At 35.8% G+C, this 15470-nt stretch overlaps 1 protein-coding gene across 2 annotated transcripts in view; it reads right to left on the bottom strand.

Moving 5' to 3' along the window:
- zc3h6 (zinc finger CCCH-type containing 6) overlaps window positions 1–15470 on the bottom strand; it is a 30160-nt gene that overhangs the window by 11757 nt on the left and 2933 nt on the right. For both annotated transcript variants that reach the window (XM_008120086.3, XM_008120087.3), the window contains exons 2-7: window positions 9499–9682; window positions 8688–8807; window positions 5633–5867; window positions 4591–4700; window positions 3898–4014; window positions 610–721 (exon numbers count right to left, since the gene is read on the bottom strand). In XM_008120086.3, the coding sequence (XP_008118293.1) occupies window positions 610–721; window positions 3898–4014; window positions 4591–4700; window positions 5633–5867; window positions 8688–8807; window positions 9499–9682 (878 nt within the window). The remainder of the gene's footprint in view (window positions 1–609; window positions 722–3897; window positions 4015–4590; window positions 4701–5632; window positions 5868–8687; window positions 8808–9498; window positions 9683–15470) is intronic.

Raw genomic sequence — 15470 nt, 5'->3', positions numbered from 1 at the left:
GTTGCTTCTCTCAAACTTGTGTTTTTAGCTACTGCAGTTTCCAGAAAAGTTATACAGTAGAGTCTCACTTATCCAAGCTAAACGGGCCGGCAGAAGCTTGGATAAGCGAATATCTTGGATAATAAGAAGGGATTAAGGAAAAGCCTATAAAACATCAAATTAGATTATGATTTTACAAGTTAAGCACCAAAAATTCATGTTATACAACAAATTTGACAGAAAAAGTAGTTCAATACGCAGTAATGTTATGTTGTCATTACTGTATTTACAAATTTAGCACCAAAATATCATGATATATTGAAAACATTGACTACAAAAATGGCTTGGATTATCCAGAGGCTTGGATAAGCGAGGCTTGGATAAGTGAGACTCTACCGTAATAAGAAAACATGTGGTGTGGCCACTCCTTTACTGTTCTTTTTCCATACTTCTTTTGCCATCCTTTATATAGAAACTAAAGGTAATAACAAAAATCCACTTTCCCTTTCTCAGCTCCAATATCGTATGACCCAACAACAATATACATGCCATATCCAAGTTAAAAGAAGAATTACTAGTATTATTATTATTTAATCACAACATTACTGGAATTACTTTGTCAAAGGATATTATGCATGTAAATGCAGTTCTCCCCTTTGGTACAATACCCCTGTATATAAAATTTGCAGATTTCCTTTTTCTTTTCTATTTCTGCATCATGATCAAATTTACACTGATCTCCCTGTGAATATAAAAAGAGAGATTATAGTTCCTAATGTGGAATTCTTCTATTTCATGCTAAAAAGGCAATTATAATATTAATAAATTTGGCTCAGCAATGTCCAATTTCTCTCTATTAGCCCCCCGAAAATTAAAATTTAACAGATAAACAAATAAACAAAGGTCACAAAGAGACATCCACTTACTCCACTGCTATGGCACCAAATGTGGGCACTTCTGCTTTCCCACCACTATAGCATCAAATTTAATTCCACCCTTAACTACTGTATATACTCGAGTATAAGCCGACCCGAATATAAGCCAAGGCACCTAATTTTACCACAAAAACTGGGATAACTTATTGACTCGAGTATAAGCCAAGGATGGGAAATGCAGCAGCTACGGGTAAATTTCAAAATAAAAATAGATACCAATAAAATTTCATTAATCGAGGCATCAGTAGGTTAAATGTTTTTGAATATTTACCTATTTCAAAGAAAAACAATAAACTAGCTCTATAAGTGGAAAAGTAGGGGCAACAAAAACAATATGGTATCAGCTATAACCTAATAATAATAATAATAATAATAATAATAATAATAATAATAATAATAAACTTCATTTGGATCCCACCCTATCCCCCCCATGGGACTCAGGCCGGCTTCCAACATAGTAACAGGCAAACATTCAATGCTTATATAAACAATGCAGAGCTAGATATAGATCTATAATTATAGATACTAATTTCACAAATGCATTTCCCCCTGAAACGTTTGCAAATCCCCTGTGTGTATGTGTGTGTGTGCATTTCCCCTACAATATTTGCAAGCCATGTATTCATATCTATCTAGACATGTCTATATATATTTGTGTGTTCATTTCCCCCTTGTAATATTTGCAAGCCCTATATATAGGTAGGTAAGAATATATTCATATATATCCAGACATCTCTCTTTATATAGATATTTGCAGAGACTAGCAAACGTATGAGGGTAAATTCATATATAAAAATAATGTATATGTATGGCTACAGATACATAGGTATATGGATCTATATGTATAAAGGATTTGCAAAGACCTGCAAACATATGAGGGGAAATTCATATATTAAATTAATGTATATAGATACACACACATATAAAGGTACATAGAGATGGCAAAAGCTTACAAGGGGTTAATGCCTATATATCTGTAGGAGAGTTGAACAAATATTTCAGGGAAAAATGCTTTCATAAGATTAATGAATATATATTTTTCTTCCTGACTTGCAAGGGTGTCTTTCTCTTTTCAAAACATTCTCTTTATTATGAGCGAGGGAGGCTTTGCAAAAGAAAACAACACTGATAAGGGAGAAGAGAGAAATAGATCACATATTGCAAGCAACAGCCTGCAGGCTCTGTTGCTGGCCTTGACCTTGACCCGATTATAAGCCAAGGAAGGCTTTTCCAGCTCATAAATAAGGGCTGAAAAACTCAGCATATCTTCGAGTATATACGGTAATTGGGCCCACCATTTACACTGTGTGCCTGAATTCACCCACTCAAATAGCACGACTGTAGAGTTTTCCTAGACATGTGTGGAGCACTGAAGTTCAACATACAGTTATTGGTATTATTAAATGTAAGATCAGAAAATTTCAAAGCTTCATTGATACTTCTACTGATTTAACTCTTCCAAATTAATGTAATCCATCTCACTAGGTCTTTCCCCATCTCTTCATTATCCAAGCTGAATGAAACAGTCTTAAGTGACCCAAAACTCCTTTCCCTTCACCAGTCTCTATTACTTATCTAACTAATTGTAATTCCCATCACTGACTAACTGTTCTATACAACTACCTTTAAAAATCCCATTAAATGAGAAGCTCGGCATCTCATTGAACATCGAGAAAACCAAAGTGCTCTTCCAACAGGCACGAGCTAACCCCTATGCAATGCCAGGAATACAGCTTAATGCTGTAACATTAGAAAATGTTGATCATTTCTTGGCAGCCACCTCTCCACAAAAGTCAACATTGACACCGCTTGAGCTCTGTGAGTGCAGCATTTTTCCAAATGAAGCAGAGAGTGTTTGATGATCAGGACATCCGTAGAGATACCAAGAGGCTCGTTTATAAAGCCACTGTCCTCCCAACCCTGCTCTATGCCTGCGAAATGTGGACGGTCTACAGATGTCACACTCCTGGAGCATTTCCATCAGCGTTGCCTTAGAAAAATCTTGAAAATCGCTTGGGAAGACAGGCGGACAAATGCCAGCATGCTGGAAGAAGCAAAGACTACCAGCATTGAAGCAATTCTCCTATGCCATCAACTCCGCTGGACTGGCCACGTTGTCCGAATGGCCACCATCTCCCAAAGCAGTTACTCTACTCCCAACTTAAGAATGGAAAACAGAATGGGCAGGAGAAGAGATTTAAAGATGGGCTTAAAGCCAACCTTAAAAACTGTGGCATAGACACTGAGAACTGGGAAGCCCTGGCCCTTGAGCACTCTAATTGGAGGTCAGCTGTGACCAGCTGTGCTGCGGAGTTCGAAGAGGCACGAATAGAGGGCTTAAGGGAGAAACGTGCCAAGAGGAAGGAACATCAAGCCAATCCTGACCGGGACCGCCTTCCACCTGGAAACTGATGTCCTCATTGCGGGATAACATGTGGACCAAGAATAGGTCTCTTCAGCCACCTACGGACCCACCCCAAGATCCCACAAATGGAGGACCATCATCCTCGACCTACAAGGGATCGCCTAAAGTAAGTAAGTAAGTAAGTATAATAAAATTATTATTTCCATAGTTATTGAAAAGACTACAATTGTTCAGAATTTATTTCCAGACTCTGGTTTCCAGATGTAACTGTTGGACAAAGCTAGAAGACAACAGAATTGAAAACTAATTCAGTGATGATGCCACACCAGGAAAGAATGTATGTATAGTATCAGACTACTAGAACAAATATGCTAATATAAACCACTTGTACAAAACACTTTTGATTCTATATTGCTCATTTTTAATATTAAGTCTGAAAGTATGCACCAGTGTCTAGAACTACGGTAGCTTTCGTTTTGACTTTCCTTACAGTTCCATAAATAGCTTTCTCTGGTATCTTTTTATACTAAGCACATAAAAATGGTTTGTCATAAATCATGAGCAATAAAAATAATTCAATATCCCAATTTTAAACAGAGTGTATAACAATATAGTCACCTTAATACACCGTGCCTCTAGGAAATATTTGCATATTTGTTTTCCTTTGTGTTCCACAGTATGCTGGTTTATGAACGCTTGACTCATAGTTGGCCATTTCTTCACTGGCTTTATTTCCTAGAAAAACAAGTAGTTTTTTTAATGTGTTGCTCCATTAAATACTGTCAACCAAAACAGTTACAGTATTCAAATAATTTAAAAAATCAATGATTAACTGAGTTTTCCAAAGATTTAAAGACAAACCAATATATACATTCATCGATCCAGTTGGAAGCTGGATACAGTTGTATAGCGGCCAACTGCGTCTTTATGAAGAAGCAAACAAGATTATCACTGAATGCAATGTCTTTAATGGTGGTGATGAATAAGGGAACTGACAATTTAGCCACCCAAGTGAAAATGTAGTCTTACTGCTGCTGATTAATTTCAGTCATTTCATTTTGCTAATGCAGCTACTTAGCAATGCATGATATTTACCTTGGTTGTATTATCCTACATCTTACAATTCTTTAAAAAAAAATCTCATAGTGCATATTGTGCAAACACAATGAAATCCACTTACTACAGCCATAGTACTGGAGGCCTGACTATTCTAATCTTTACACTGCCAATCATTCCACTAAATACTTCTACAGCAATCTAAATAAAAGTTCCAAACATTAACACAACAGAATCAATTTCCACATAATTTACCTCTTCAAGTCCTTTATTTATCCCTCTTCCCCTTCCACGGTCTTTACGCTTCAATTTCTTTTGTATGCCACGCCCTCGGCCAATACCGTAACTGATAGTTTGCCCAGCACCTTTATAAAAAGCACAAAACCTCATGATTAAAATCATTTAAAGCATAAGGATTATGTCCTGAAAATGTAACAATATTCACATAGACTGAACGCTTATAATGTACAGATCATGTTAAGATCTCTTCTTGCAGTTCATTTCAGAATTAAATGCCTTTTGAAGTAATTTCTGAGATAAAACAGCAAACAAATTGTTCTTAATTTTCTTGAAACCTTTCAAAATGACTTCTAAGTACTAATTAAGTTCATTCCTGAAAATATATTTACATTTTAAAAAATGTAAGTAGAGCAGTAACAGCCAAGGTAGTAAAAATGAGTTGAAGGAGGAAGGAATAAGACAAGAATTAATGATGCCAGAAACAAAACATACCCCAGTAAATTTTAACATCAAATTGTGATGTGGCAGCTAAAAATCCATTTGATTCTAGGCTGTAGAAGTATAGACGGAGGGAAGCAATAGTACCACTTAAACATTAGAAAAGACCTCCTGTTTATAAGAGCTGTTCAGCAGTGGAATATGCTGGGGAGCTAGGGCGGCTCATATATAAAGTTGTTGTTGTTGTTATTATTATTATTATTATTATTATTCTGTCTCAGAAGTTGGTAGGGCTTCCTTCAATGGAGGTTTTTAAGAGTCTGGATGGCCATCTATTAGGAGAGCTTTGGTTGTACAGTATTTTCCAGAATGGCAGAGGGTTGGATCAGATGGCTCTTGTGGTGTCTTCCAACTTTTATGATTCTACATTCTGCCACACCAATTTTGTTTGTAAAGACACTGGCAACTAAGAAAATATTCAACCACCACAAAGATTCCTCACCAGGAGTTGGGGAAATTGCTGGTTTGTTTAGACTGGATCACTGCTAATACTGTAAATACCACTCTGCATAGTGTGAATTTTGACTCACAAAAGATTACTCTTAGATTACTTCCTTACCTTTCTGAATTCCTTTCATTCCTTGTTTCATTAGTTCTTTTGAAACTGGAGCATCTAAATCAGAATTTGAAGTCTCTTTAGCTTGTCTATATTGTTTTAGCTGGTCAACGAAATCCTCTTTTTCGTCTTCATTATAGCCAAAGTCATCACTATAATTGTCATAGTCTTTGTTTTTTGATTTTTTTATATGCAGTGTCTTCTGCAAAGGGAGATACTTCCCTGAAATATGCCCATGCTGGATGAGAGAAAACATCAGGATACAAACTGTAAATTTCATCTATGTCAATCAACAACAAGTCTCCAAGATGTAGTTTGACTACAGATGTGAAGAGTTGCACAAGAAAAGCAAGTGCTCAACACCAGTTTTCGCTATACAACTTAAAGGAAATATAAAATTTAATGTTTGGCTGATATAATCATTCTTTGCCATGTTCCCCAATCTAGCAAAGACTTCTATCATCTCAAGTTTTTATTTCCCACTGCCCTAAAAGAAGAAGCATTTATCTTGGGTCTCAAAAGATTGTAGGATAAAGGGCTGAATGTTGGAATAAGCCATTGTGTTGCTCTTTCCTACAAAAAATTCAGCCTATAAATAACTGATTTTTGCTATAGTGTTTGTTGCAGCTAAACTGAAGTGTATCAAGAAATTAAGAAAACTACCTAATAGAGGACTGACACAATTTTCTTCAGCATTCAAATTAATATACACCACAAAAGCATAGGCAGAATTCAATGTGCTCTGTGCCAAAAGGGAGAAAGGTAGCAGTACGCAAAACTAAATGTGTCAAAAATGCTTGTCATAGACCGAAATAAAAATATTTAATTCAAATGTGTCAAGTTAACCCAAGTTAGCTGCAAAGCTCCCAATATTTTATGTAAAAATAATGCAAACTAGCAATTTTTTTATGAAAAAATAAATAATTAGAAATCAGAATCAGAAATGAAGGCATACATTTTCTGCTCCAGTTCTTACAGAGAAAGCTAAAAAACTAGGATGAAACATAAGCAGCTTTTTTGAAAAGTAGCATCAATTATTTCTCATGAGAAGGACTCAAGTTAAAACTTATTTTGCCTTACTGTTGTTACTATTGTTTTAATTTTGACTTACAACAACCCTACAGCAATCCTATCATGGGGTTTACTTCCTTCATAAAATGTAAACTTCCTTTTGAATGCATGTATAATTTTAAATTGTAAGGCAAAGGATGCACTGCATATTAATTAGTTTGAAATCATACTCCAGCTAATAACTGAGTAATTCTAACTTTACAAGACAGTAATAAATGAAATATGTATTACCCATATTTTCCCCGGCAAAAACATAAGGTAGCTTGAGATCAAATTACTTTGGAGAACAATCAGATTTTTGAGTGACTGTTGTACCTCTGTGAGATATTCAATTGAACCATTTGTATGTCTTCTCATTTTAGTCTATAAGAAATCATTCAGATAAATAATATTTCTATCCTGTAACTAATGTTCTTGTTAAGGATGTTATGCAGATCCTTCTCTGATACATATACATAATAAAAACCCAAACTATAAATATCTCAACAATAAAGCATATTTATTTGAGTCATCTACAAGCTAATCACGCTGAAGTTTTCTTTACTGTTAAAAAAATCTGAAGCAAGCAACAAGAAAGTGAAAGTAGTGTATCTTGTATACTTATGTGTAAGTCTAGATGTTTTAGTCAAAGAATCAACCCAAAAAGCCTATGTAGATTTATCTACAGTTCAAAGTAAGTACTGTATCTTTACTCTTTACTCCCTTTTTGTGCTGCTGAGCAAAAGGCGATAACTTAATTTGTCTTAGAAAAACATAAAAGTAGTAGTAATTCCCTTTTTTCTTTCTGCTGCAGTGCCACATCTGAGCTGTTCGAATGCCTGGATGGGAAAATGGCAGTGCTAGCGACCAGGGACATCCTTGACTTATATTTACGTCTTTATCAAAATGCATAATATTGGCCCCAAAATCTGCCTTTGACTTACACATGAGGTCAACTTATAGTACTAGTAACACCCAATGTGTCATCAATTTCTTTTGCAGAAACTGAAGAGTTAATGGAAGCTTTCAACACTGGGATTGAAAGGGACAAGCATAGAAATTGCTTTATTCTGTCTCAAAATTTTGGTAACTTGTTAAAAGGGAAAATGTTGTTCCTTTTGTCTGTATACCTTATATCCATTTCATAAAAGTGAAAGCAAATCAAGAAAATAAGATTACATATGGCTGGTTAAAAAGAACATGGGAAAACAGCATATATGTAAATTAACAAAATATAGGTCCTAGACCAGTAGTTCTCAACCAGTGGGTCCCCAGATGCTTTGACCTTCAACTCCCAGAAATCTAACAGCTGGTAAACTGGCTGGGATTTCTGGGAGTTGTAGGCCAAAGCACCCAGGGACCCACAGGCTGAGAACCACTGCCCTAGAATGAAACATTTTAAAAGGTTTAAACTTTTTTTAAAAAAAGATGATGATATAGTCTGAGATAGAACTGTTGGCCCTTTATATTTATGGTTTTAACTGTTGCAAATCTGATTATTCATGGATTATTTTCCACTACAACCACCCTTGTCATTATTAATAGGGATTTTAAAAATGGCAGTGCCCATCTTGGGCTGTTTTCAGTTATGTTCGGCTTAGTCAGTGACCAATCTTTGGTCACTAGGAAATAATCAAACTAACTGAACCCAACCACACCTGCATTCCCTCACTTACTCCTTTGAGCAGATGAACAAAAGAGGGAAAGGTTAGCAGGAAGGGTATGTAGGAACTTGAGAGGCCACAACTGGAAGTGTTTGTGTGCTTCTCTAGGTCTTCCAGTGCTATTCTATGTATCTGGCTCAAACATAACTAAAACATAGGCTCTGCTATTATCCCTGGTTACAGGTATCCATAGGGGATCTTGAGTCGTATCTCCTAAAGATACAGGGATCGTACTGTGTTCATGATTTTTCCACTTTTCCAGGTCTTTGGGGCCTTAACCCTTGCAATAATTGTGGGCCAACTGCATATTTAAAAACAAAATTATGTCAAATTAGAAGATGTACCTGAAATGAAGACTCATAATCTCTGTAGAAACTGCCGCCTTTCTTATGGGATCTTTCTGAACGTTCAGCTTCAGAATCAATGCTATAATCAGAACTATCATCGCTAGAAGGGGAATTGTGCTGAAAAGCAAGAGGTTTCATTTTATAATGTAGACATATACCTTACAGAGTGTACTTTAGACACTGCAATTAGGGTAGGAAGAAAAGAATGCCATAGGTTAAGAGTGTACAACTCAAATGATCACAAAGATTAATATATTAAATCAATTTAATTATTATGAAGATATATTAATAAAGTTGGGTTGCATTTCAGCTGTACACATATCGTGCAGTACTAGACTATCTCATGGCATGCATTCAAGCTTGCCTTAAGATGTCATATTATCACCATTATCATCTAAATCCATGCCCACACCACAAGACTGGAATTCAAGGACAGAATTCATTCTTGTTTCTGTTTTCCAGCTCACATGTGATTCTGGAAAAGCAGGAACTAGAATGCAATGCATCAGTGGGCTGGTTCCTCCACACCTGTGGGATAATTCCCACAACTGTGGGAAATATCTTCATCACAGAGTTTCATCATCAGTGAAAGCACACAAAGGTATCACAATGTATAAGAATTGTTTCAAATGGATTTCAGTAAAGGAAAATAATCACTGTGAGTAGAGATGCAAAGGCCTGAAAAAAAATCAGAAAAATGGGGAATAAACATTTTTCTTCACGCCTCCCACATTTTTCCAGTTTTTCCCAGGCCTTTCCATCTCTGTGAGTACAGAAGCTGCACATATCACTGACTCAAAATTCTAACCTTGTGTTTATCTCGTCTTCTCCTTTTTGATTTTTTCTTCTCTTTCTCTTTTTTGCGCTTCTTTCGGGATTTCCTATGTGCTTTTTCATTTTTCTGTTTATCTTCAGCTTTTGTATCTTGCTCATCCTTATCTTCTTCAAATCCCGTATCATCTATTTCACCATCCTCAAGTTCACCATCCTCTCTAATTCACAAAGATATAGTATGAACTCAGTTATGTATTTGGAAAATTTAAAGTGACAGAATAAAGACACAATCACCCAGACAACAAGTTCCCTCTCAAATACAAAGTAGCTCTGTAGATTTTTTACAATTTACTGTTTCTTAAAAGATATTGCAGAGCTTATATGTAGTTTTAATAAATATCTGAATGCCATTTTAAAATTTCAGTTTCCAAACCACTGCAAAACTATGATTGAATAAAAAACTAACATATACCTAAAACTATTAATAAACCAATAATTAACAAATTAACCAAGCATAAACAATAATAAATAACTATTATGTAATTAACAAATTAAGGTAGAAAAGCAGATAATAAATTTCAATAAAACAGTTAAAACCCAAAATAAAAAGCAGTAAAAGAAATAAAACTGCATTAAACTTCACATGCAGTACAAGCCACTTGGATAATAGAATCATAGAATTGTAGAGTTGGAAAGAACCTCACGGGCCATCCAGTCCAACCCCATGCAAGAAGCAGGAAAATCACATTCAAAGCACCCCCGACAGATGGCTATCCAGCCTCTGCTTAAAAGCCTCCAAAGAAGCCTTCACCACACTCCAGGGCAGAGAGTTCCACTATGAACAGCTCTCACAGTGAGGAAGTTCCTCCTAATGTTCAGATGGAATCTCCTTTCCTGTAGTTTGAAGCCACTGTTCCGTGTCCGAGTCTCCAAGGCAGCAGGAAACAAGCTTGCTCTCTCCTCCCTATGACTTCCCCTTACATATTTATACATGGCCCTCATCATGTCTCCTCTCAGCCGCCTTTTCTTATCCAGAACACACAATAAAATCAACTCTCGACATCTGAACACCATGCTACAACTAGGCACATGAAAAACCCTGGTAAAATTCAGTACTTTCTTCCCACTTCTTTCCCCCGAAGTCCTTTTCCCTTGGAAAAATAGTTCATTGAATATTTTCTTTTAGAATGAGAGATAAATGTTTAAAACAAAGTTTTCATATATTTACTCCAATGTATTTCTAAAGCAGGAAAGCTTTAATGTAAGACAATGCATATCCAATTTAGAAGACAAGAACTGTTGAATAGTTAATTAGTTCAAGTCACTCATAGAGAATCCAACAAGATGAAGGGGAAAGCAACAGAGTGATCATCAGCTGGTTCAGAAATTATTCATAGCCAGTCCAAGATAAGGAAAACACAAACACCGAAACATACTGTTAGTCACCAAGGGGGATTGAAAGTAACAAAGCTGCCAGGTAGTGGGAGATTTATAGATAATGGTCCTCATGACACCAGGTGCCCTAATAAAGTCAATGTCTTTTACTTAATAATCACAGAGAACTGCACAATCTCTCCCCTTCCCCTTGTTGATCAATCAACAATGCCTGAGTCTTCAGCATCTGCAGCTTCATGCCTCAAATGCCAAGCTCCTCAGACTAAGAAAGATCATTGTTGCCAGCAGCTTCCTGGTAATGTAAAATGGTTACCAGCCATTCATTAATTCAAAGCATTGCTTGATTCGTTTCTGTAGGGAAGTGGGTGAGAGGAGGATGTCAATCTGGACCACCCTGTCCAAGATGTCGCCCACCAAACCATCTTTACACTAATCCTGCAATGCAGTGCATTTGTGGAGCCACTGAATTTGTCTAGTAGAGACACGGGGGGCACTTTCATCAAGAAAGCTACAGTTTAGGTAGTAGCTGCTTGTGGTTAATCCGTGCTTGAAGATTAGGCACAAAAGTAGTGAGCAGATTTACTTGCTCAGTCAGTCCAGTTCTGTTGAAGCAGTTCCTCTCTGCTGCCCATGTTTATACTACTTTCCACCTGTCCTGAGTTCTAGTCAGCAAGTGATCCAAGAACCAGGTGGTTAGAATACAAGACCTGTAGTGGTTAGTTCAGGACAGGTCAATCACAGGGTATCGGGCAGGATGAAGGGAGAAGTAATAGAATTATAATCAGCAGGTCTAGAAATTATTCCAGGTCAACTAAGCCAAAAAGAAGTAAAACAGATCTGTAAATCACAGCCAGTCTAAAGTAAGGAAAGCATGAACCCTAGAAAGTATTGCTAGTTGCCAAAAAGGACAAACAGAGGTGCCCGATTAGGTCAGCATCTTTTACATAATAACTGCTGGGAGCTTGTGATTGAACCACTAGTTCCTAAGACTCAGAAATTACATAGAACATTTGGACCATTTATTTTTCAACACAATTTCTACACAAAATAAATAGATTAAAAATTGACATCAGACATTCCAAGATTTAAAAATGGAGGATGAGAACATTGCAGTTTCATAGGGCATTCTGTCTCTAAACTCAAGGCAGCCATTCTTTAAGAAAAGAACTTCCAAGACCAACTCTATTAAGAAACAACTGAGACAAATCACCAAAGTAGGTATCCAATAATCAATACTACTATCCATCTGATGAAGTGATCCATAATCCATGAAAGCTTATAAAAGATTCCTTTTTTTGGTCTTTTAAGGTGTCACAAAACTTTGATGTTTTCCTGCAACAGACTAACACTACTATCCCATAAATTGCTACCCTAGGAATTTATTACAAATGCAAATTATTTTCAAGAATACTTGAGGTGCCCTTTGAAAATGGCAAGCATTGAAAAGCTCACATCCAAATTCTTGCTGACAGAATTCTTTTGTCAACAGAGGGGTTCTAGTTAGATTTCAAACATGAATTGTAAATGGAACATGCCATTTAAAAAGTCTCACATTAAAGGTATTATTTTTTAAATCTGATTTCTTTTAAACAAATGAACTATAAGGATGCCTTTACAAAAGTGTTGAAGTTAAACGGTATTTTGAAATGATTTTTTGTTTGCAATGAAATTAAAAAAAATGATCTCCCAAATATTATCAGGCAATGGTTTTTTCTCAGTGAGTTAAATGTTGAAGGGAAGAATTTAACTCCAATTTGAAGTGTATATATGCTTAACATGCCTAATCACTTTCAGGAAAATAGTTAACAATAGAGAGATATTGTAATAAGAAGATCTATCTCAGGATTACTGCTAACTCTGTTCTTGTCTGCTTTCAAGTTGTTTCTTCCATATAAGGCATGCCTATCATGGGATTCCCTTGGCAAGATTTGTTCAAAGAAGGTTTGCCTTTGCCTTCTTCTGAGGCTGGGAATGCGCAACTTGCCCAAGATCACCCAGAGGGTTCCCATGGCTGAGCAGGGATTCAAACCCTAGGCTCCAGAGTCATAGTTCAACACTCAAATTACGCCACACTGACTCTAGAGTCATAAATAAGGAAAATGAAACGTACAAGCACCAGTAGAAAGAATTAAGGAAAAGACCAGAAAAACTATTTGGACAATAAACAAAACTCTGTAGAGATTTTCAAGGAGTACTCGATCTTTAGAATGTCCTCTTCTATAGTGAGCTATAATAGATGGCCTACTGGTCACCTTCCAGAATGGGCACGAAACTATAAATATGTCTGTACAGGCAGTCCCCAAGTTATGAACAAGATAGGTTCTGTTTGTTCTTAAGTTGAATTTAAGAACCGATTTTAAGTCAGAACAGGTATATTTTTAACTTTAACTCCAGTCATACATACATATAGATTGGATAGAATAGGAATGGTTAACACCCCCCTGTGGTGTTTGTTTTGCTGTCTGTGCCCCTGTTCAGAAGATTTCACCTCACTTTTCGTCCATGTGATAATTGGGTTTTGAAAAAAGTGGCATGTTGTGGAAACAAGGGTTGTCGATAAAGCTTCAGTGGAGACATATTTTGCCATGGTAACTCTTTCTACCTTTTGAGGGGTATATTTCTCTCACTTCCTGTTGTCTGACCCCATTCTTAACTATGAGTCATTTGTCAATCAGGGACTGCCTTTACATCAGGGGTCCCCAAACTAAGGCCCAGGGGCCGGATGCGGCCCTCCAAGGTCATTTATCTGGTCCCCGCCCTCCGTTTTATAATATAATATTTTATATCAGTTTTAATAATATATTATATATACATATAATATTGATAAAAATATGTTATACAACACTAATAATAATACCATATAATATTAAATTATTTGTTATATATTATATATAATATTACAGTACAGTGGTATTGTTCAATATATAGCAATATATAATGCTAATATTGCGCTATGCTAATAATATAACATATTGTTTGTACATACAGCTGCTCTGAGTCCCCTTTGGGGTGAGAAGGGTGGGATATAAATGTAGTAATAGTAAATAAATAAATGAATAATTTTAGACTCAGGCTCGCCCAAAGTCTGACATGACTTGAAGGCACACAACAACAACAACAACAACAACCCTAATTAACTTGACTATCTCATTGGTCAGAAGCAGGTCCACACTGTCCTTTGAAATCCTGATAGATTTATGTTGGTTAAAATTGTTCTTATATTCAAATATTGTATTGTTCTTCCATTGTTGTTGTTTTTTGCACTACAAATAAGACATGTGCAGTGTGCATAGAAATTTGTTCATATTTTTTTTTTCAAATTATAATTCGGCCCCTCAACAGTCTGAAGGATTGTGGACCGGCCCGCTGCTTTAAAAGTTTGAGGACCCCTGCTTTACATCAATAGTGAAATGTTTATCATAGAACTATCCTCAGTAATTTGGTTGGTACAGTTTTTAACTATGACATTCACTTATTTTAGATTTTTCAGGAACTGCATATATTTAATTCACAAAGTAATCTCCTTTAACATATAGTTTTTTTGGCCATATATAAGATTGGAAAAACCTTTAAAACATTTTAAGGACCTTTACTTATAACAAAGCATGATCAGCATAATTTATAAATTCTGTTCCCCTGATGACAACAAGCCTCAAATGTTACATGGTACATAAAGGCTGTTTTGCATTGGACCCCAAAATGTCTCCACTTGTTTTTTTTAAAATGCTACTGCTTCTTTGGTAATCATGAATTTCTGAGGTGATTGTAAACATTTATGTAATGACATATACAATGACTTAGATGCAAGAATATTCTCATTTCTATTAAAGTGATCTCACTAATCAAGTTTCATATTTATGTTAAATTTAAGATGACATTAGTTTTCCCTTATTCAAGTTGAATTGTGTCTGTATGAAATGCAAGAAGAAGAAAAATCTAAGATAGAATAATTTTAAGAAACGCTTTTAAAATAACGGTTACCCTCTTTTGACTAACTTCAGGAAAAATGAGATGAAATCAAAATTTTAAAAATTAAAGTTCATTTAAAAACAAAACTAAATGTAGTTTTTACTTCTTATAAAACCAGATTCTTACTACTATGATTAAGTTCTGCAATGCCATATTTCTTGTAATTAATTGTTCATTCCCCTTGAGAGGGTAAATTATGTGTTGCAATTCTGACATATCACGAACTTATCCTTTCAGTCAGTATACAACCCAATACACTGTACAAGTAGTATATTATCACTTTGTTCACAACTCTGGTAATCAGAATCAGGTTTCACAAGATAAGAGCCACACCTATTCCTATTCTTATTTCCTGGGTATCAAAATGACCTTTTGAATAGCACTGCATTTTTATTTTGAGTTGCTGGCTACTGACCCAACCCAACCTAATTGACTTATAAATTCTCAACAAGGGAAATGCTCAGCCAATGTGTCTTCACTTTATAAATGCTGAAATAGTTGATATACTTCTATCTACTAGTTGACTCTCCACATTTGTGGGTTTCACTTTTGCAGATTTAATGTTCTCTCTAGGAATTACTAGTTCCTCCATTATGATTGTGTGGCCAACTTCTGCCAAAAGGTGGCAACAGAGTCATGATG

Source organism: Anolis carolinensis, chromosome 1, assembly GCF_035594765.1.
Source record: "Anolis carolinensis isolate JA03-04 chromosome 1, rAnoCar3.1.pri, whole genome shotgun sequence".
Classification (NCBI taxonomy): Eukaryota; Metazoa; Chordata; class Lepidosauria; order Squamata; family Dactyloidae; genus Anolis; species Anolis carolinensis.
This window is presented reverse-complemented; position numbering and strand designations above follow the sequence as displayed.